This window comes from Parus major, chromosome 1 (assembly GCF_001522545.3).
Source record: "Parus major isolate Abel chromosome 1, Parus_major1.1, whole genome shotgun sequence".
Classification (NCBI taxonomy): Eukaryota; Metazoa; Chordata; class Aves; order Passeriformes; family Paridae; genus Parus; species Parus major.
This window is the reverse complement of record NC_031768.1, coordinates 29,314,731-29,334,609: the sequence shown is the minus strand read 5'-3', so window position 1 is coordinate 29,334,609 and position 19,879 is coordinate 29,314,731. Positions and strand designations below refer to the sequence as shown.

The 19,879-nt window shown below is 42.0% G+C and overlaps 1 protein-coding gene across 11 annotated transcripts in view; it reads left to right on the top strand.

The window, feature by feature from the left end:
* The window catches only part of MAP4K4 (mitogen-activated protein kinase kinase kinase kinase 4), a 163,471-nt gene that overhangs the window by 124,363 nt on the left and 19,229 nt on the right, over positions 1-19,879 (top strand). Inside the window, exons 12-25 of one of the 11 annotated variants that reach the window (XM_015630050.2) lie at positions 1,587-1,748; positions 3,850-3,936; positions 4,604-4,843; positions 8,098-8,259; positions 10,341-10,460; positions 11,391-11,497; positions 12,422-12,573; positions 13,262-13,359; positions 13,695-13,703; positions 14,160-14,335; positions 14,717-14,837; positions 16,013-16,204; positions 18,573-18,690; positions 18,965-19,135. In XM_015630050.2, coding sequence (XP_015485536.1) covers positions 1,587-1,748; positions 3,850-3,936; positions 4,604-4,843; positions 8,098-8,259; positions 10,341-10,460; positions 11,391-11,497; positions 12,422-12,573; positions 13,262-13,359; positions 13,695-13,703; positions 14,160-14,335; positions 14,717-14,837; positions 16,013-16,204; positions 18,573-18,690; positions 18,965-19,135 — 1,915 coding nt within the window. Of the gene's footprint in view, positions 1-1,586; positions 1,749-3,849; positions 3,937-4,603; positions 4,844-8,097; positions 8,260-10,229; positions 10,461-11,390; positions 11,498-12,421; positions 12,574-13,261; positions 13,360-13,694; positions 13,704-14,159; positions 14,336-14,716; positions 14,838-16,012; positions 16,205-18,572; positions 18,691-18,964; positions 19,136-19,879 lie in introns of all 11 variants that reach the window. The other 10 variants (XM_015630023.2, XM_015630017.2, XM_015630006.2 and 7 more) reach the window with 10 other exon arrangements.

Here is a 19,879-nt window from a genome sequence, read left to right as displayed (position 1 = left end):
TGTAGGAAGGACCTTTAAAAAACCATCCAGCTCCAACTTCCCTGCCATGGGCAGGGGACACCTTCCAGTTCTCAAAGCCCCATCTAACTTAGCCTTGAACGCTGCCAGGGATGGGACATCCACAGTTTCTTTTGGCAGAAAAGCTCAGAAAACCCCAAGAACCATCTTTTTTTTCTCCCCTCGTGTTTCTTCTCCACTGTCATGTCAGTATAGATTCCAGAAGATGGGGAAAGGCTTTTGATATTTCAGTTGCTTCATAGTAATGCAGGAAAATGTTCCAAGCAGAGAAAGCTCATCCCACGAAGTAACACAGCAAGTGTAGATTGGCCTTTGCTTTTTCAGTAGAACACAACTATGAAACTCACACCAGTAACTGGATTTGTGAACCCAAATTAAAGCTTAGTGTGAATGCTCTTTCTTGCAAGACTATTTGGAGTGCCTTAAAACAAGCAAATCTGTGGCAACTTCACTTCGACAAAAATTGGGGATTATTAACATTGACATAAATGTGATAAGGAATAACCAATGTAGGTTTTCATTTTTGTTCTTGGGATTAAATTTTTGCGTGCTATTTTTAGGTTTAAATTTCTTCTATATTTTTTACCATATTATAGAAACTTATAAAGAAAGTAAATGTGGTGATATTCCCAGCTGATGGTTGAGCAGGAGACAGCTGGGTCTTTTGACACTTAGGCAGTTGTGGGAGGCTGCCTGGGATTTCGAGGTAGGTGGAGTAACTGGATGCTTATGCTGAAGTGCAGGAAGAGTTGGTCACGACTATACGGGCATTTAAAATGTCTTCTCTGAAGTGATACATGGTGCTCCATAGACATAAATGAGTCAGTTCATGCTTTCTAGAGGTGTTTTCCAGGTTTTTTCAGACTTGAGCAGACCTAATCAGCACCAGTTTGTATTTGGGTCATGTGTGGAAGCTTATCTGTGTAAGTGTAAATCCTACTTCAGCTACTTTTCCTCTTTTACATATAGGTGCTTTTGATGTTCTGGGAGGAGCTGAGGTGCTATTGGTCAGCCCTCCTTCTCTCTTAGGCAAAGTTTTAGGCAGTGCATTAAATTAAGCTTGATTGTTGGGCCAACACTACAGAATTCTTAGCAGACCATGAACTGTTTTAAGAGATAAGCTACTTACAGAGCGTTCAGATAGTTGGCATTTGAGTTTGCTGATTCAGTAGGGCTGACCATTCCCTTTTGGCAACACGTAGACTGTTGATGTCAAGAAAGTTGTCATCTCTAAATTCAATAGTTGTTCTCAGACTGGGATTTGTCTTAGCCTCTCTTGAAGAGAGGAGTGAGTTTCCACACCTCGGTGGTCATCAGGAATATGGTACATGATTTTGTGTGTGTGCATGAAGAAACCAGAGAGTCTAAGTGAGGCTGTTTTTAGGGATAGATGTGTGTTGGGTATGTGTTTAGTTTCCTGGTAGAACACTTGCATAAAATGTTTTGTCACTCAGTTGCAGAGCTTGCTTGTCCTGGTAAATCCCGCTCTTCGCCATAGAAAACAACTCCACCTCTTTCTTTGATAACAACAAAAGTAAAACTCTGTGGTTTCTTTTCCCTTTTTGTAGCAACAAAGAAGAGAAAGGGAAGCTCGAAGGCAACAAGAGCGTGAGCAAAGGCGGAGAGAACAGGAGGAAAAAAGACGTCTGGAAGAAATGGAGAGGAGGCGTAAGGAAGAGGAAGAGAGAAGAAGAGCAGAGGAGGAAAAGAGGAGGGTAGAAAGGGAACAGGTGAGTCCGTCATACAGATATATGTGCAATAGGTTTGTTGCTTCTAAGTTCTAATTCAATTTTTTAAAAAGTATTAAGCCTAAATCAGCTTAGTAGCAACGTAACACTAACTCTTTCATCTTTGTTGTTTTTGACAGCAAGTGCACTAACATAGGATTGTAGGGCTTAATGGAAAATTCTGGCAGCCTTAATATTCTCTCAAAAAAGAAGTCTTGTTGCAGTACTCATTCTAAATTCAGCTCGTGCCCCTGGGCTGGACTAAAATCACCAGAATTGGCAAAATCATCACTGGGGCTGAAAACTGTTTCTAGGCTTGTCTTGCAGGATCAGTGGTTCTTGCAGGACATGCCCCTGTTCAGATGGCCTCCCAAGAAAAGGGCAGCTCTGTTGTGTGTCAGCTTCTGGCACACAGAATTGGTCATTGGCATGAACTTTGAACACTCTGAATTTGAAATGGAATCTTTGAGCTGCAGAGGATTTTCCATTCTAAAATTTCAATATGTGATTTTCCTCTCTTACTCTGTTTAAAATCAGTAATGTATGACCATTCAGGCAGCAAGTATATCTGAAATTATGCCAGTGTGGCTTTAATACATTGAAAGTACAACTGAGAAACTTGTTAAACTGTGAAATTCAGCTGCTATATTTATGCATGAAATCTGCATGTTTTAAAATCCTTTAATAACTTTAATCAGGATGATAATCAGAGCATACTTACTGTGCATGCACTGAAAAATACTGATCGCAAATAAAGGGCCAAAACTTCTGTCCTAGAAGCTGATTGTTTGTAAATTTCCCATTAACTTCAGGAGTGCTGGGTTTGGCATGACATACCTTAATTTTTTCTTACATTAATTCACTGTATTTGAGATCATTGATTATTGTGTTACTGGGAAATTTTATTGTGTTTGTGTATGTTTCAAAGATTCTTGAGTCAAAAGGAGAGAAGACTAACCATTGGGAATAAATCTATGGAAAATCTCTAATTACAGCATAGCAATTTGCTTTTGGGCAGACACCGGGTATTCCCCCAGCTGCTTTTTAAACTGTTGAAATGCTAATACGCACAGTGCCAGTAATGACAAATGGTTAATTGGTGTGGCCAAGCTGAACCACTCAGAATTTTTATTCTTTTTTTTTTTAGAATAAAAGCCATGTTCCCTCTTAGAATTTTTGTTAACTCAAACTGTGGCTCAGCCAATGTGCGTAACAACAGTACGGTGTATCTCATCAGTCTGTCACAAGACTTTCTATAACTCCCATCACTGTATCACTGATCCATTAATTTCTTTATGCATACACTGTAAATGTGTGCGTGTGCTTGTGTGTGTGCGCATGCACATGTTACATACTTCCATTAATTGCATGATAGGATGTTACCAGCTTGGGTTTGGTGCTTCAGAGTTTGAGTTCTTCGAGGGGGTAGGTGAAGCGATGGGTAAATGTCTTGACCTGTTGAGGCTGCAGGTGAAGAGATGTATAGATGGCAAGAGCAAGCGAGTTTGGTTTAATATCTGTTTCCTGGTTGATGTTTGTTTGTGTCATAACCATCGCATAATTCAGCAAGGCTGGCAGTGTTTGCTCAGGAGAGGCATCTGGTGAGGGGAGCAGGGGAGACTTGGCAGGGCAGGTCCCAACTGCACTTGGCAGAGCCCGTTTGGGGGAGCTTGCTCCAGCTCTGCCTACACTATGCCTGGCTCTAGCTGTTGCTAACAGTTCATCGCACCAGTGCAACACACTAATGTTTAATACAACTTGCATGTGACTTTGTATTGGCTGTGTTGAGTCAGACTTGCTGTGTTTTAACTTCCCAAAACCTTCAAGTGCATTTTGCTGCTTCTTGAAACCACTTCCAAAATACATAAATGAGCTCTGGCCTGTGCCGGCAACATTTGCAGGAGTGCAAATTTCAGAACAGAAGGGGCCAAAATCTAATGCTCAGGAGACAGGGCTTCCTAAATTGTTCTGCAGGCACTAATCCATCCTGAAGTGCGTTTCTCATTAAAGCTGAGCTGGGGAAGTAGCGTGTGGTGTTCCACCCAGGGGGTTCTGATGCATTCCTTTTGAATAAATTTATTGCTGGGTAATTTCTATGTGACAGGAGTATATCAGGCGACAGCTAGAAGAGGAGCAGCGGCACTTGGAAATTCTACAGCAGCAGCTGCTCCAGGAGCAGGCCATGTTACTGGTAAAGCACTGTATCTGTTTTGTTCAGTAGCTATAGGATCCATTTATCCGGCCAGTCCTAGGCTTCCCTCAGTCGGGCACAGCTGCACTGACAGTATGACAACAAAGGAGCTTGATTAAAAGGCCATTTATGCTAGTGTTGTGGGCTGACAGGCACATATGAGAAGTTCTGTATGGTCACACTGCTTTCTGGGCAATAAGAGGAGGCTTTATGTTAAAGTGGAACAGTTCTGGTGTGGTGGTCAAGTTTCTGAACAGACCTTGGCATTCAGTGAAGAACTAGAGTGCTTGTGTTGCAGATCAAAAGCACACATGATATGTAAATCCACCCCAGGATACAATGGCCTAGTGTTGGTCTAAATCATTGTTTTATGAACTTTACACTGGATTTAGTATAAACAACTCTTTTTTTCCCTTTAATAAAAATCAGTTTTGACATAACTCTGCAATCATATCAAGCTTAGCAGTACACTCATGACTTTCCCACATATGACACAAGTCATATGGGTCTAACTTAGCTCTTGGTTACACATTAACAATGAAATAAACAAACAAACAAACAAGAAAGCAACAGCAACCAGAAAAGTGCATTTTTAATGGGATTGGTAGGGACATGTCCACCTTACATTCAGTGTCATGTCTTGAATTCCTCACCCATTCTCTCAAAGGAATACAGATGGCGAGAGATGGAGGAACACCGACAGGCAGAGCGACTCCAGCGCCAGTTGCAGCAGGAGCAAGCCTACCTCCTGTCACTGCAGCACGATCACAGGCGGCAGCAGCAGCAGCAGCAGCAGCAGCAACAGCAGCAGCAGCAACAGCAGCAGCAGCAGCAAGAGAGAAATAAACAAAGCTATCATACCCCTGAGCCAAAATCCCATTATGAACCTGCTGAAAGAGCACGTGAGGTAAGTCCTGCTTGTGAACAGGAGTCTGCTGTCTGCTTCTCTGCCTGCTCTTCTGCTACGGTATAGTTGGAGGCTAACGCACCACTTGCAAGGGGCAGGATATTTTGAACTGTTGGTTACTGGTTTGCAAGCCCTAGGGCAGCTTCTGAGTACTTCAGCTGCAATCACCGGAGTTCAGACCTTTTGAGGTGTAAAAGTTGGAAAGAAGGTCTGGAATATTGCAGACTAAAGGGGCCTGGTTTTGGAAGTATCATGTCAAGAAGTTTTATCTGTGCTTCATCAGACATGTTTTCTTAGGTAGCACTGGTGCAGTGCTCTGTGTCTCTGGCAAGTACTGGTGATCTGAAATTGAGAAGCAGTTGGAAAGCACAAACCTATGATGGATGTTAACACTCAACATTTGGTGTTCTAACTTACACTTTTCAGAATTTCCTTCTCATGAACACAAGCCTGAATTTCATTAGTTTCATTTTTGAAATGTTAAGTATTCTCTTCTGAGATGATGTCCCACTCTTTGGAAGCTCTGTGGTGCTGCCTTCTTGGACTTCAGGCACTCACAAGTTGATCTGAAGTGCTGTTTCTTTCAGTGAGTGGTCCCCAGTTTCCACTGGCCCATGAGTAACATTGCTGAGCAAGTAAACGCCTCTTTGATGTATATTTGGCTTTCTTTCAGTGATCTTATGTTTCCCTTAGTAGCACCATACTACCCACAAACCACCAGACTGGGCAATGTTACTCAAAGCTCTTACTGACATTCATCAGCTGCGTGTGGGAACTAGGTAAATACATTTTGGAACAAGAACAGAAAATATATTTAGGCCTGCTAAACATGATAAAATAGCTCTCAGTTCAGCTTTATCCAGCAGTGCTTCTTAGTCTTTGAAGTACTGTTGTTTGGGCTTGGTGGACACAAACTCATTTTATTCTAGATGCTGTTGTCCAAGTTTTTAGTAAACCATGTTCGTCCTATCGCATCCATTCTGCTTAATGGTTGAAGTATCTGATATGTCTTTCTTACTTGGAAGATGTTCAGGCTTGTCTGGTATGTGATGCTGCAGACATGGAACCAGCCCTCTTGTCCTTGTTGCATGCTCTTGGCCCACCTCAGTGAAAGCATAGTGCCAGTCTGGCCCTTCCGTCCAGCCTGAATGCTGGCTGGGATTTGGAGGAATGCAGAGCTGTATCTGCTTCATTTTCCTTTCAGACCTGAAAAGCAGAGAAACTCAAAAAGATTCAAGTGTTGCCTCCTTTAGGAGAACCACTGACTCAGCTGTTTTCCTGCTGTAGTTTTCTTTTGTGCTTGCTCTAGCCTGAAAGAGTAAAGACAGAAAAATTGGTTAGTAGTCCAATCTTCCAAGAGATTGTTGTGTCATAGTCTTTTTATGAAGTATGATAGAAATATAGCCATAATGTCTTGATACCTGGCAGTGGGAATGCCACCAGTTAATCCTAACAGCAGGCATTAGCGGTGACGTCTTTCTTTACATAAAACAGTGAACTGGAATGAGTGTCCTGTGCCTCATACTCTTGGCCATACTGCTCTCCAGAGAAAGTGTCCAGTGTCCCCCTACAGAGGTGCTGACCATTGAGATGGTAAGCTGAGGTGGACTAACTTTCCTGACTGGCGAAGTTTAATGACGATTAGTTTTTTTCCTCATTGCAGTAGCAATGAGGATATATGGAAAAGGACTTCTAAGACTGGCTTAGGGAAAAAGCAGAGAGCTTAGAACTTAGTACCAGTTTCAGGTCCAGACAGTCAGATAATTGGAATAAGGCCTGTTTCTATCCAGGAATGCACTCTATCTCCTTTCCACTTGTCTGGTTTTGAGGACATGTCACTCATGCAGTTTATGTGCTTTGTGGAAGAAACTTGCTATCATCTACAGCTAGAGATGTGAAAACCTGTTTCTTCAGACAGAAGGACTTGAGGCTTTTCCTTATTCTATTCATAACAAGGAGTCTGGCCTGTTTTTTAGACTTTAAAGAATGGCTCTATGAAGTTGAACACAGTGGTGAAAATGATTGTGTGGTGAAGATGCTTGCCTCCTTTATTGTTACACTTCCCAAGACATGGTGTGTTTTGTGCAGACCTTACAGAAGCTTGTCTGCTTGTCCCTATAGGCAACCTGGTATTATCCTCAAATTTTGGAATGCAGAGGCAGGTTGGGTTTGTAAAGGAGCCCACCTGAGGCAAGGAGTCTGGAAACTTGCCTGTCTTCTGGGAAGCCATCTCTCCAGACCATCACTGCTAGGGAGCATTAGGAAATCGTCCCAATACTGATTTTGTGCTCTAGGCACAAGGGTTAAAGCAAATTAAATCACAAGCTTCCAGTTTCATCTTTGGTGCTTTGATAAAATACTGGCAGTTTAGCATTCCTCAGAGGCAGCTTACCTGGCACATGCTGCCTTGGTTCTAGCAACTGTGAGGCTATTTCTTTTCTGTGTGTAGCCTCCCTCCATCTCTTGTCCTTCATGCCTCTCACTTTGTTTTCAGTGTTGTAGCCTTGAAAGAGGTGATGTTTCTGCATGGGGACCTTGCTTAATGTTCTTTTGAGGACTGAGCACATTCTGATTTAGTCTTCCCCTCAGCAAGCTCTTGAGGTTAACATAAAATCAATTCTACAACTTCCTGAGAACAGGAAACAAGCTGATGGGACTGTCCACTACAGCCTTTGAGTTTGTGCTGAGAGAGTAAGAGAGACGATGATAAGTCCTACACTTTTGTACCTAAAGCTGAACAGACTCCAGCATTCCCTAGTAGAGAAACATATCCTCCTGTCTCTTCTTCTGTTGTTGAAGAGAGAAACACAGGAAAGCAGATAATCCAAAACCATTGGTTGCATAAGGTGGGCAGCTGAAGTAAGGGATAGCAGTGGGAAATGTACTTGTATATGGTAAGGTTGTTTCTGTTCGTGTATATCCTTTTTATTATCTGTGAGGAAAGTACTGATGGATAATTAGTCTAGGCAGAAAGAAGGCCCATAATGGTCTTTCATCATATTATCTCACATCTTGCTACCTCCTATATCTCCTCTCTTCCTGGTATGGCTTATTCATATTGGCATACTTGGAGCTTTGGTGTAGCTCCCTCAGTGAACTTACAGTGCTGGAAAAAGTGGTAGGGAAAAAATCCTGCCAAACCCCAAACATACTTGCTTTCTTTGTGGTAAAGAAAAGGTGGGTACTCCCCTTTGTATTTCTGCTGTAATTGGTTTTACTGACTCGAGGCTTAACCTCCATTTATTTTGGCTTAGGTGGAGGAGAGATTTAGAAAAACTAATCAGGGCTCCCCTGAAGCACAGTCTAAACAGATGGGCAAAGTGTTGGAGCCACCAGTGCCTTCAAGATCAGAGTCCTTTTCCAATGGAAACTCAGAACCTGCTCAGCCTGCCCTGCAGAGGCCGATGGAACCCCAGGTAAGTGCCCAGGAAAATCTTGGTGAGCCTGGATGGAATACAGAAGTCCTAACATGTTTCCTTCAAATTTTCAGATCTTTGCACTTAGAAAGTGCTCTTTTGTAAGGGGTAGTAGTGTTGCACAACAGTACAGCTGTTACAGCTTATTCTGTAGATTTACTCCTTGTCTATTTTTGCTTATTTTATTGATAAACTGATGTGTTTTTGGTCTGGGTTTTTTTCATGTTAGAGCTAGACTACAACTGTTGTATCCTGTTATTATCTGTGCAGCAGTGACACAGTGGGTTAAATACGAGTAAATGATGTTGAAGAGCATTTTACAGTTCAGAATTTGCTCTGTGCAATGTTTTTACTACTAAAAAGGATGCTCAGGAAAAAGGTGCACTTACTTGGTTTTTAAAATTCTTGCAGAAAGAAGCTAACTAAACAAGTGGGTTTTAATAGTGTGAACACTGTTTCAAAGAGTTTGCAAAACATTTCTAAGAAAAGCAAGTTTGTTGTCAGCAGGCCTGTAGTTCCTAAATAAAGCTCCACCCCTGGAAAATCAAGAGGAGGTTAAAACCACTGAGCTGCATGCTAGCCATTGTTCTGTTGTTTGCTAACGAAGAGCCTCCAGATCTCGATATCTGATCTCATAGGAGTTACAGCATGATTTGGAAAAGTAACCTTGTCTAAAATTTGGGCATGCTAAATTAAAAGTTAGAGTTCTACATTTAGTTCCTTTGTTTCCATGCAGAATTTTCTTCTTTCAAATAAAATCTGTTGATGACAGTGCAAGCTAAAATCATCCCTGATTGTGACTAGGTATTGCCACTCTTTTGGACAACAGGAGAATTTGAACAGACGGAAGAGTGGGAGAAATCAGGATAGAACTTCATTTCTTGCTCATTATTTCCTGGCTTTTATTCAAACCTCTATGACTATTTCAAAATATTGGACTTGTATCTTCATACTCTGTGCCAGTTACTTTAAAAGTCTGTGTCTTTCACTCATATTAAGGATAATCAGGCTCTTCAACAGCTGTGTGTATTAAAATTGAGGAAATAATAGTAATATAAAAACAAATACAGTCAGCCTACTGAAACTGGGATTGAAAGCAAAGTTTTGCTTAATCATTAGGTGTGAAAACAGCGTGTTCCTTAATTATGACTTTTCCTCCTCCTTTGTTTCAGAAATTAACTGTGTAACACAGGCTTATGCACAAAGAGGACGTAGGCTGAAGGGTCAATATGGATTTCACTGGAAATCCTAATGGAGTTTTAACTCCATAGTCACTGTTATGCCTTATTAATATGTGTAATTGAATATGTGTGCATGTGTGTGTGTACTTTGTGTATAAATACATATATATGTACAGTATATGGTACATATATGGTGTAAGTATAATATGCATTGTACATATGTATACTATATACAATATATATTATGGTTTTTTATATATATTGCAGTATCTGTAAAGGAATAAAGGCTTTGTGTTACAGTCTTTCTCCAAAAGTTTCAAGCTGTATCCAGTCCCTGAATTTATTAGGAAACGTAAATGTCTGTTGGTTTGCCCAATTTACAGCATTCTTTAATTTTGTACATTTCTCCAATTGGATGTCCACCTCAAATTTCCCAGCCCATTGTGAGACCTAGCCAAAGCCCACTGAAGAACAGAAAGCGACTTCTGTCTTGAGTGGCCTTTGAACTCAGGCTCATGGTACAGATATTGGATCCCCTTTTCCTCTGGGCACCAGTGTACATGTATGTGGAGAGCATATCACACAAAAAAAGTGCATATGTGCTGTATTTTCAGTCTGTTACGTTCTTTGGGCGCTTGCCTTGCTTTTAAGTGCATCAGTTCCACCCCACGCTTACCTAATGCCATAACCAATTTGTCTCTGCCTGCCCCACCTGCCTTTATTCTGTGTTAATTGGAAAGCTGGTTATACTGAGCGCATTGAATGTTTTATGTTTTGTTTTCTTGTAAGGTACAGTGGTCCCATCTGGCATCTCTCAAGAACAATGTTTCCCCTGTCTCGCGATCCCATTCCTTCAGTGACCCTTCTCCCAAATTTGCTCATCACCATCTTCGTTCCCAGGACCCATATCCACCTTCACGCAGTGAAGTGCTTAATCAGAGTTCTGACTCTAAGTCGGAGGTACCCGACCCCACCCAAAAGGCTTGGGCTAGATCAGACAGTGACGAGGTGCCTCCAAGGGTAAGGAGTAGAAAGACAGATGTGTGCTCTATTTTTTTATTATTAATTACAGTTTTCTTAAGGATGTGATACCCTGGGCACTGGGAAGACCATGCCCTAGTGGCAGTACTGGTAACAGTATTTTGGAAGGCAGATCATAATGTAGGTATTCAGTCAATGGGTTAATGATAATCAACCTGAAGTACAATATTGAAGCTTCATATAAAATTGGTAATTATTTATAGAATGCAGCTATTTCAGAGAAACAATTTATTATGCAAAGTTAACAAATCATTACCATATTCAGGAAAGAATTCAAAATATCCCTGAGGTTATTGCTCAGAGTTAATATTCCTCTTCATCTGTTCGCAACCCAAACTATGACTCATACACTTATTTAAAATTGAGATGGATCTGAACAAAAAGGAAACATTCAATATATTTCCTACTCCTTTCCCCCTTACATCCCCCCTCCCATCCACTGGGATTTGCTGCTTCTGAGTATATTCTTGCTCCCCCCCCCCACCAGTCTTTGCCTTCTGCTGATCCATTCCTGGGCATTTGTTTGGTTCCCTTGAGCTTATTCTCCTAATTCTCATGCTGTTTCAGCAAATTGCTTTGTGCCTCCCCTGCTTCAGTTGAAGTGCCATATTCTTTTCAAATGTCTCAGTAGTTGGGAGGGTAGCGGGGCGTGTACGTGTTCGTGTGATAACCGTTAAACGTTATTTAATGTTAAGACTAAACTTCGAGTTCTATTCAAATTCTGAACAGCATCACAACTAAGGCTTTTGGATTTGTGGGTGTTTGTTTATTGCTTTTGGTCACTGATGCTAGCTTGTACTTAGAATGTGTTGTTAGGATCTTAAGGATATATTCTGTGGCAGGAGAGGTTTTATCTTCCTGTCCTCTCTGTCTTCTTCAGAGGTTTAACAAAACCTTTTTTCTCCCAAGGTACCTGTGAGAACAACATCCCGATCACCTGTCCTGTCCCGCCGTGATTCCCCACTGCAGGGCAGTGGGCAGCAAAATAACCAAGCAGGTCAAAGAAATTCCACGAGGTTTGTAAGCCTATGTGTCCTTGCTTTTCTTGGATTGGAAGGAAAAGGCTTAGGGGAAGCCAGGCATTTCCAGACAGCTTTTGGCAATGCCTGTAGGATGTGAAAGGAAGATGATGTTAGATCCCTTTTCAGTAATGATTAATTTCTCTTGATGTAGCACATGTGTCAACAAATGCTGACAAAATTTCTTGGTCCCTCTTCTCATCTGAGTTGCCTGCCCTGTAACTTTTGCAATAATTTCAAAGATCCTTAAATTTTTTTTAAAAATGTGACCGTTTATGAATGTCTTGCCTTTTGATGAAACCGGTCAGCTTGGGTATACTGTGGGGATTACTGGCACCAGAAGGACTTCTAACATCTGAAGTGAAGAGACCTCAGAAACTTTCTGGCCTCTTGGCCACAACCAGGTTTTGAGAGGGGGGAAAAGCCTCCATGGGCTGTGACACAAAGCACCCAAGGTCAGGAAGGAAGAGGAGAGAGCTGACTCCTGAGCTCAACAGAGCACCATGGACAGGCCACCATGGAATTAGCTTACTGGATAGGATGAGGGTATTCTGGTATTCTTTTTGGCTTCTGTTTAGTGCCTAGGACCCTTCTGACCCAATTTTAAACCTGCTTCATGCAGGCTGAGAGAATTGTCCACTTCAGGTCAGATACATAAGAATGGCAGGTAGATAATTCCAAATAAAAGGAATAGGTTATGCCCACCTAAACTTTTTTTTTAAAACCATCATAAATTAGGTAATTGTTATTTCAAAGGGAGACACTGCCTGGGTTGTGAAGCAGTACTGGTGCCCTGATCTCAGCGTTCAAGTCTTCTTTCAGTTGAGTTATTAACAAAACACAGAGAGTGTTTCAGTTTAGAGCTGGGAGTGTGGGACTGAAGTGTGTGTGACAAAAAATTTCTTTCCTCCCTTGATACAGCAATATAGAGCCTCGTCTGCTGTGGGAAAGGGTGGAGAAGCTTGTACCAAGGCCAGGCAGTGGCAGTTCTTCTGGATCAAGTAACTCTGGCTCACAACCTGGCTCCCACCCTGGCTCTCAGAGCGGGTCTGGAGAGAGGTTCAGGATGAGATGTAAGTACTTTTCCTACCCTTTGTAACACTGTATTTCTAATTTTATTAATCTGCGCAGCATTTTGTAATTAACTGATGGTAACAGTTACAGAGAGCTACCTTTGAGCATGTATTTCAGAGATGAGTCTTCCTGTACCCTCTTGGCTGGATGTCCTTGCTTGGGAAAGGCAGTAGGGACGGAAATAATCCTCAAACTGTTTGTTTCCTTGTTCTTTAATTCACATCCAGGCACTGCTAGAGAACAGTTTGGTCTTCATGCCCTCATATCTCCCTCCCCTCCTCATGTATGCAAGGCCACATTTTGATACTTGTTGCCTGTCACCTTGGAGGCTGTTGTTGACAGGGTGTGGGCTGCCATGGATAAGTCTCAGCTGGGCTAGGTTGGATGATAATGGAGGTTTTCCAGCCTGTGGCCACACTTGAGTCTTTGATTTACAATTGTGACTTCACTTTGGCTTCAGACATAGATCAGTTGCACCTATATAAATCAGAGCTTATGGTGTTTTTTGTGTAGTCCTTCAGGGACAATGTAATAGTGAACCAGTGAAACTTAGGTCTTGTGGTCAGACACCTCTAATGGTCATCTCACATCTCTTCCCCACTCCAAAGTGAGGTAAAAAAAAAAAAATTTAGCCCCCTGCTTAATCTGCTTTGTTCTGTGTTCCTTTTGGGGTCTTGGCATATGCAGCATCATCCAAATCAGAGGGTTCGCCATCACAGCGCCATGAAAGTGCACCTAAAAAGCCTGAAGAGAAAAAGGAGGTCTTCAGACCTATCAAGCCTGCTGTGAGTTGCAACCACCTCCCCTGTCCTCCTCTTTCAGGCAGATTGACAAAAAGTACACTGAGGGCTTCATTCAGTGCCATCGGGGTGAACATCAGCTGGAATTGAGTTTGTAACTGTGGGTCTAGCAGCATGTTCTGGGCTGTGCAATTGCCTGTGCACATCAGTACTGCAAACATTAGATTTTGCACTGCTTCTGGGATTGATTTCTGCTCTCTGGTCTTCTTCCTTCCTAATCCATGCCTTTCTCTCTTTCAATCTTGTGCTTCCTTCCTGGGGCTTGGACCAATGATCACGCATTTGACCTGAATGTGCCAATGCTGGGCTGAATGGTGCAGGGAGAAGTGGTAAGACCTTACATTTTCCTGCTTTCTCTGAAAGATTTCTGACATCCAATTGTATCTTGGGGAACTCAATGGGTTTTCACAGTATGCCTGTCTTTCCTTGAAACTTTCTTCAGTAGCCATATCTCTTACGATACTGCAGTTAGTCATAGATCAGGATAGTTGGGTTTCAGAGTATGCACATTTTTCTATGATATAGCAAGACCCCCTTAGATCAACTCTTCTGGTGCTTGAATTTATGAGAAAGTGAGTTTTGGTAACTGTTAGGAATGAGTAAGTCAAAGGAAACAGTACTGCTGGGCAATGGAAACACAGAAGTGAACAAGTGAGCAAACTCAGGCATTAATCCTGGGGGTTTGTCTTGCAATCTCTTCTTTTCTCTTACTCAAACATCAATTTTAATTTTTTTTAAAATTTAAAACATCAGTTTTAAATTTTTTTTCTTCCCTCTTCCATCAGGATTTAACTGCATTGGCAAAGGAGTTACGAGCAGTAGAGGATGTGCGACCTCCACATAAAGTAACAGATTACTCATCCTCAAGTGAGGAGTCCGGGACAACAGACGAGGAGGATGATGATATGGAACAAGAAGGAGCAGATGAATCTACTTCTGGACCAGATGATGTCCGAGCAGTGTTAGTCCTTCTAACAGTGTTTTGTATCTGTTTTGCCTTCTAGGGGATTGAAGGAAAAGGATGTTAGTGTTTTGGCTTGTATGTTAGTTTTTTCAGCTTACTACAATCTGTGAGCAAGGCATAGCAGCCTCATATGTTCATGTATTCAACACTGAGGATAGACTTCGCAATGTCCTTTCCCTTTTCTCCCTTGATTTGTTACAAACAAGAAACTGTTTAACAATATCTTGACCTTTTTATAGAGAAGCTTTTCTAGTCAGCTCATGTAAATATTCCACTCTGGCCACACTACAAATTAATTCTATACCATGATGCAGGGCAGTGACAGCCATGGCACTAGTACTGTTATCTCACTCCACTTATTTCTTGTCTGATAAACAGGTCAACGTTGAACTTGAGCAATGGTGAAACAGAGTCAGTAAAAACAATGATTGTCCACGATGATGTGGAGAGTGAACCTGCCTTGACTCCTTCTAAGGAGGGCACCTTAATTGTTCGACAGGTATTGCTTTTCCTTCCTGTGCAGTGCCGCACCCTTTCTGTGCTCATTAACCCACTCGCTCATTCACCCATGCTGTTTCTACATTATATTTGTTGTTCGTATTATCAAGACGCAGCTGTAGTGAATTTCAGATGAGCAAGATGTTTGATGCATGCAAAGAGGAGAGTAGCCCTTCACCCCTTGCTTCTGTTTTGCATGCCTTCCAGTGACACTCATGGCAGCACCATGCAGAATATCTCAAAGTCTGTGGGAGAGTAGGGTAGAAAAGCTCTGCAGCTTTTCTATGTGTGTGGAGAAATTACCTGGAGCAAAAACCTAGTTTAGTTTTGCCACAGAACCAAATACATGTCTCAGGAGTGAGGCTGGGAGGGAGCTGGGGTGGGAGCACTCAAGGTTTTTAAAATTGTTTTGAACCTGTAGTTTAGGGCACACCGACCACCCAGGAAGCATATACACACATGTACATGCAAATTCACACAACAGTTGGTGTGGGGGAGAAGCAAAATAGGTGGTGAGGCAGAGAATGTGGACAGAGCTAGAATGCTGTGTTGTTGCCTTTGATTCTGAAAATATTGCATTCTTATGCCTCTGAAGGATAATGGTTCCCTGTTTTTATATGAGCTTTTGTGTTAATGAGCGTGCTAGCTTATAGGAATTTTCTCAGTAATCAGATTTCTGAGTTTCACAACTGAATACAAATTTCTTAATTGAGTTCTCTTGTTCGAAAATTAAGATTTCATGGTTATTGTTTAAAATAGTTAGCTGAAGGGATTCTCCAGAAAGTCCAACTTGATATCTGTATAGGGTCTAAGTTAGTCTTGAACAAAACAATAGGGAAAAAGGCCTCATCCCGCCCCCAAAACTGTGCTTGTCCCTGTTGTGGTGTTGGACTCAGCAGCGCAGTTGTTCTTCTGTTAATTGGTGGAACTGGCTGTGCAAGTCAACCACATGAACCAAGCTTTTGCCTGCTGGTGGGAACTTCATGAATTCTAGTAGCTCTGCCCACTTTCCCTCTCCATGCAGGCATCAAAGCATGGATTATCAGCTTATTTTAAAAAATAAATTAAAAAAAAAGTGAAAAGGTAGGATGTGAGGGAGAGAAGGAGAGAGGTTGTTAGGGATATAGACCTTTAAGCAGCACTTGAGCAAGACAAGTGTGCCTGTTTTTTCTGCAGAGTACAGTTGACAAAAAGCGTGCCAGCCATCATGAGAGCAATGGCTTTGCCGGTCGCATTCACCTCTTGCCAGATCTCTTACAGCAAAGCCATTCCTCCTCCACTTCCTCCACCTCCTCCTCCCCATCCTCCAGCCAGCCGACACCCACCATGTCCCCACAGACACCCCAGGACAAGCTAACTACTAATGAGGTATGTCTTACACCACAGCTGGCTGCTTTCATAGGGTTATAGCAGCATTGCCTAGTAGCTAGTTTGCAAAGGAACTCCAGCCAATCTCCCCTGCTTTTTTTTCTGTCACCTTTGTTCCCACCTCCCAAATAACACATTTCAGTTCTGTGTAAGAAGCCCTTAACTCTAGAGCAGTCCCACGCCAAACTTGCCAGTTTACTATTTTTGCTTCCTTTTAGTGAGTCATTAATTGCATGGCGTTCGTTTTAAACTAAACTTGACTACTGCATTTTCAAGCCAATACTCTTTTCAAATTCTGTTTTATTCTGGGAGCAGGCTAATTGCAAGCAATGTGCCTCTTCAGAATTAGCAGTTAATTTTGGCTTTGTCAGTAAAGGCTGGACTAGTATCTCTGCACATATGAGGAGCTGCTTGAGGAAACTCACCCTTTGGGAAAGGAAGTGGCCATGGAGGGATTTTGCTCACTAAAGCTTGCCACGTGGGCTGGGTGAACAAATCAGGTGTTGCCTGGGAGGGTGGTAAAAGCCTGAGGTATTGTTTTTCTGGAATAATGAATGGGGGAAAATATTTGGGTTTTTTTTCCAAGTATGGGTGTACTCTGAGAAGCAGCTATGTAAAGATTGTTCTCCAACCAGTGCTGGTTGTGTCTAGGTGGAGGAGCCTTTACCACAGGGGAAGCTTCCTCTTGCTGTCCTGGGCTGATCCCAGGATGGTGCTTTCCTTTACCATGCCAGTGGAAAAGCCTGGTGTGTGTAACCCCTCGCAGCAGAGGAGATGCACACAAAGAACAAAGGGCCATTAGCCCTTACCAGCCCCAGCAGTGAACGAGGAGCCTTGTCTGGTGTCTCCACTCCTGGCTGGATGGCCAGCCTGGCTTACAAGGAGAGCCTCTCAAGCAGGGGGTGGTACAGGGCAAGTGAAACTCAGTGGAAAGAAGCTGCTGCTTCTCAGGGTAGAGTCCTGCCATGAGGTGTGCAAGTGTGATGAGGAGAGGTTGCAGTGAGCTGGGTAGGTTTACGGCAATGTACATGTTTACCACATAATCAAAAATGCTTCTTAACCAGGGTGGGTGAGTGGGAGAGTTTCCTCCTGGAAATTCATTTAGCATTATACATAATTTTCAACTATGCTTCATTGGTCTTTGATCTTTCTAAAAGCACAGTCTTATAGGTTATAGGGATCAGTTGATTGATCCAGATACGCTTTTGCTCACTGCTTTGATCTAAGCAATACATAAGCAGGGTTCAGTTAACTCAGCTTGGGAAGTGGGGGCTCTGGCAGTGCCTGGTGATGAAGGAGCCTGTTGGTATTGGGCTGTGCAGGGGAGGGATACACTCCAAAGACCCATTGCTGTTTTTTTCTGTAAAGGCTTAGGAAGATCAGAGGTTGAAAATTAGTTGATACTGAAGAAGTGTCTTGTTAACTGCATTTGCATAAAACTGAGCAAAACCCCAGTACTGCTTGGTATAACTTGCCACATGCACACCCTTTATATATATATATATATACACCTTTTTTTTTTCCCACTTGTTCCATTCTGCTTCAGTATGACATGTTGTCACTATAATACTAAACTGGCAAGGGTTTTTCAGTTGTTCCATTTCCACTTTTAACAGTTCATTGTTTCACTTGTCTTCTTTCTTGCTTTATGTTTTTTCATGTTTAGACCTCATAACTCAACAAGCACCAGTGATTTTATCCACTACATATTCATAGTGTCATGTCACTGTTTGCTACACCTTCCACACTAATGAGCCCCTTTGTTCGATACAGGTTTAATATGTTGCTTTGTCAAATAAAGGTGGAAGAATCTGCTGCAGCTTTCTGGCAAGAGGCTCAGGATAAACAAGATAGGGAGAATGAACAGTAGCGAACATTGAAACATAATCCATCATAGAAGTGAATGCTTGATCCCAGATGGTTCTGATTTTGTTGCACAAGCCAAGAGATCATAAACTTCATGATTGAATTAACTATCTCAACTCAGGAGATGCTTCATAAAGTCAAAAATTGTAGGTAGAGGACAGCTTGCAGTTAAAATAGTATACATACATCTAAGCAGATTTTCAAAAGGAGAGACATTCCCTTGCTTTGTGCCCACTTGTAGTGGTCTGTACTAAAAAGCTTCGCTAGCAGCTGAGGTTCAGGGATGACAGTTCAGCTAATTACATTTTGCTATAACATGTGCAGTGTGCATATGTATCTAGTTCAGGTGTGGTGCCTGCAGTGCGTTGTGTGTCTATAAAGGAAGTATAAAAGCTTGGGGAGGCTCTGTAGCATAATTCTGTAGTGACTTTAAAATGTTGGTGTTTGTTATCCATGCTTTTTATTGTCATTAATATTAATAAAGTTGAAATTTACATTGCAGACTCAGTCCGCTAGTAACACACTCCAGAAACACAAATCTTCCTCCTCCTTTACACCTTTTATAGACCCCAGATTACTACAGATTTCTCCATCTAGTGGGACAACTGTGACTTCTGTGGGTAAGTAAAGTAGCTGAAGACGACAATTGAAAAAGGGTTCAGTGACTTCAGTGGCTCTTTAAAGTACTTAAGAATGTTACCATCACGCTTTTTATTTGTTTTGCAATGGATTGCATAATTTGTTTTCTTTTTCCATTTACATTTCTTACAAAAATAAGGACTTTCTCAGTATTCTCAGTTACTGATTTGGGTTGTATGATGTAAAAAAAAAATATATGTCCAGAATCTAGCACTTGAAGGCTATTACATGCACTTTACCTTTTTTTTCTTTCAGTAGGATTTTCTAGTGAAGCAATGAGATCAGAGGCAATAAGGCAAGACCCTACACGGAAAGGATCAGTTGTCAATGTGAATCCCACAAACACACGGCCACAGAGTGACACACCAGAGATTCGCAAATACAAGAAGAGATTCAATTCTGAGATACTGTGTGCGGCCTTATGGGGTAATGCAAACCTGTTCTTCCCTTGCCATTCCTGAAATGCAGACATGCCAGTAGGAGTTTCTCCAAAACTGTAGCTGTTTCTCTGCATTTATTCAGCGCTTGTTTACATCTTTTTTGTTGCAAGACCTGCTTATTATTGTGGTTTTTACAGTATGTTGCTTCTGCTTTGATACAATTTCCAGCTGGTACATATATGCTTCTGATAGCACAGTTTAGACTGAAAATCACAGAATCATTAAGGCTGGAAAAGACCTCTGTGATTATCAAGTCCAGCCTTTGACCTAACACCACCAGATCAACTAGACCATGGCACTACGTGCACAAGTCATTTCTTGAACTCTTGCAGTGGTGATGACTCTTACCACCCCTGTGGGCAGCCTGTTCCAATGCTTAACCACACTTCTAGTGAGAAAGTTCTTCCTTGTATCCAACCTGAACTTGCCCTGGCGTAGCTTGAGGCTGTGTCCTCTTTTCCTGTCACAGGTTGTCTGGGAAGTGGCTTCATGCAGTTGGTCAGGATGCCCTTTTCAGCTCTTTCTAAACCCTACTAGCGCATCTCTTGCACTTTTGGGAGCTTGTAGTAGTCCTTGCAGTGTACACCTGGTGCACACAGGGTATTCTTCTGAAAAATAATCATCTTCTTGAGGTTCTTGCTAATGTGTTTTTGCAGGGCTTGATTAAGGTGTGCTGGTTGTTGCCTCAGTCATCAGTTTATGTAGGAACTGAGACAGAAAATAAAAGGAT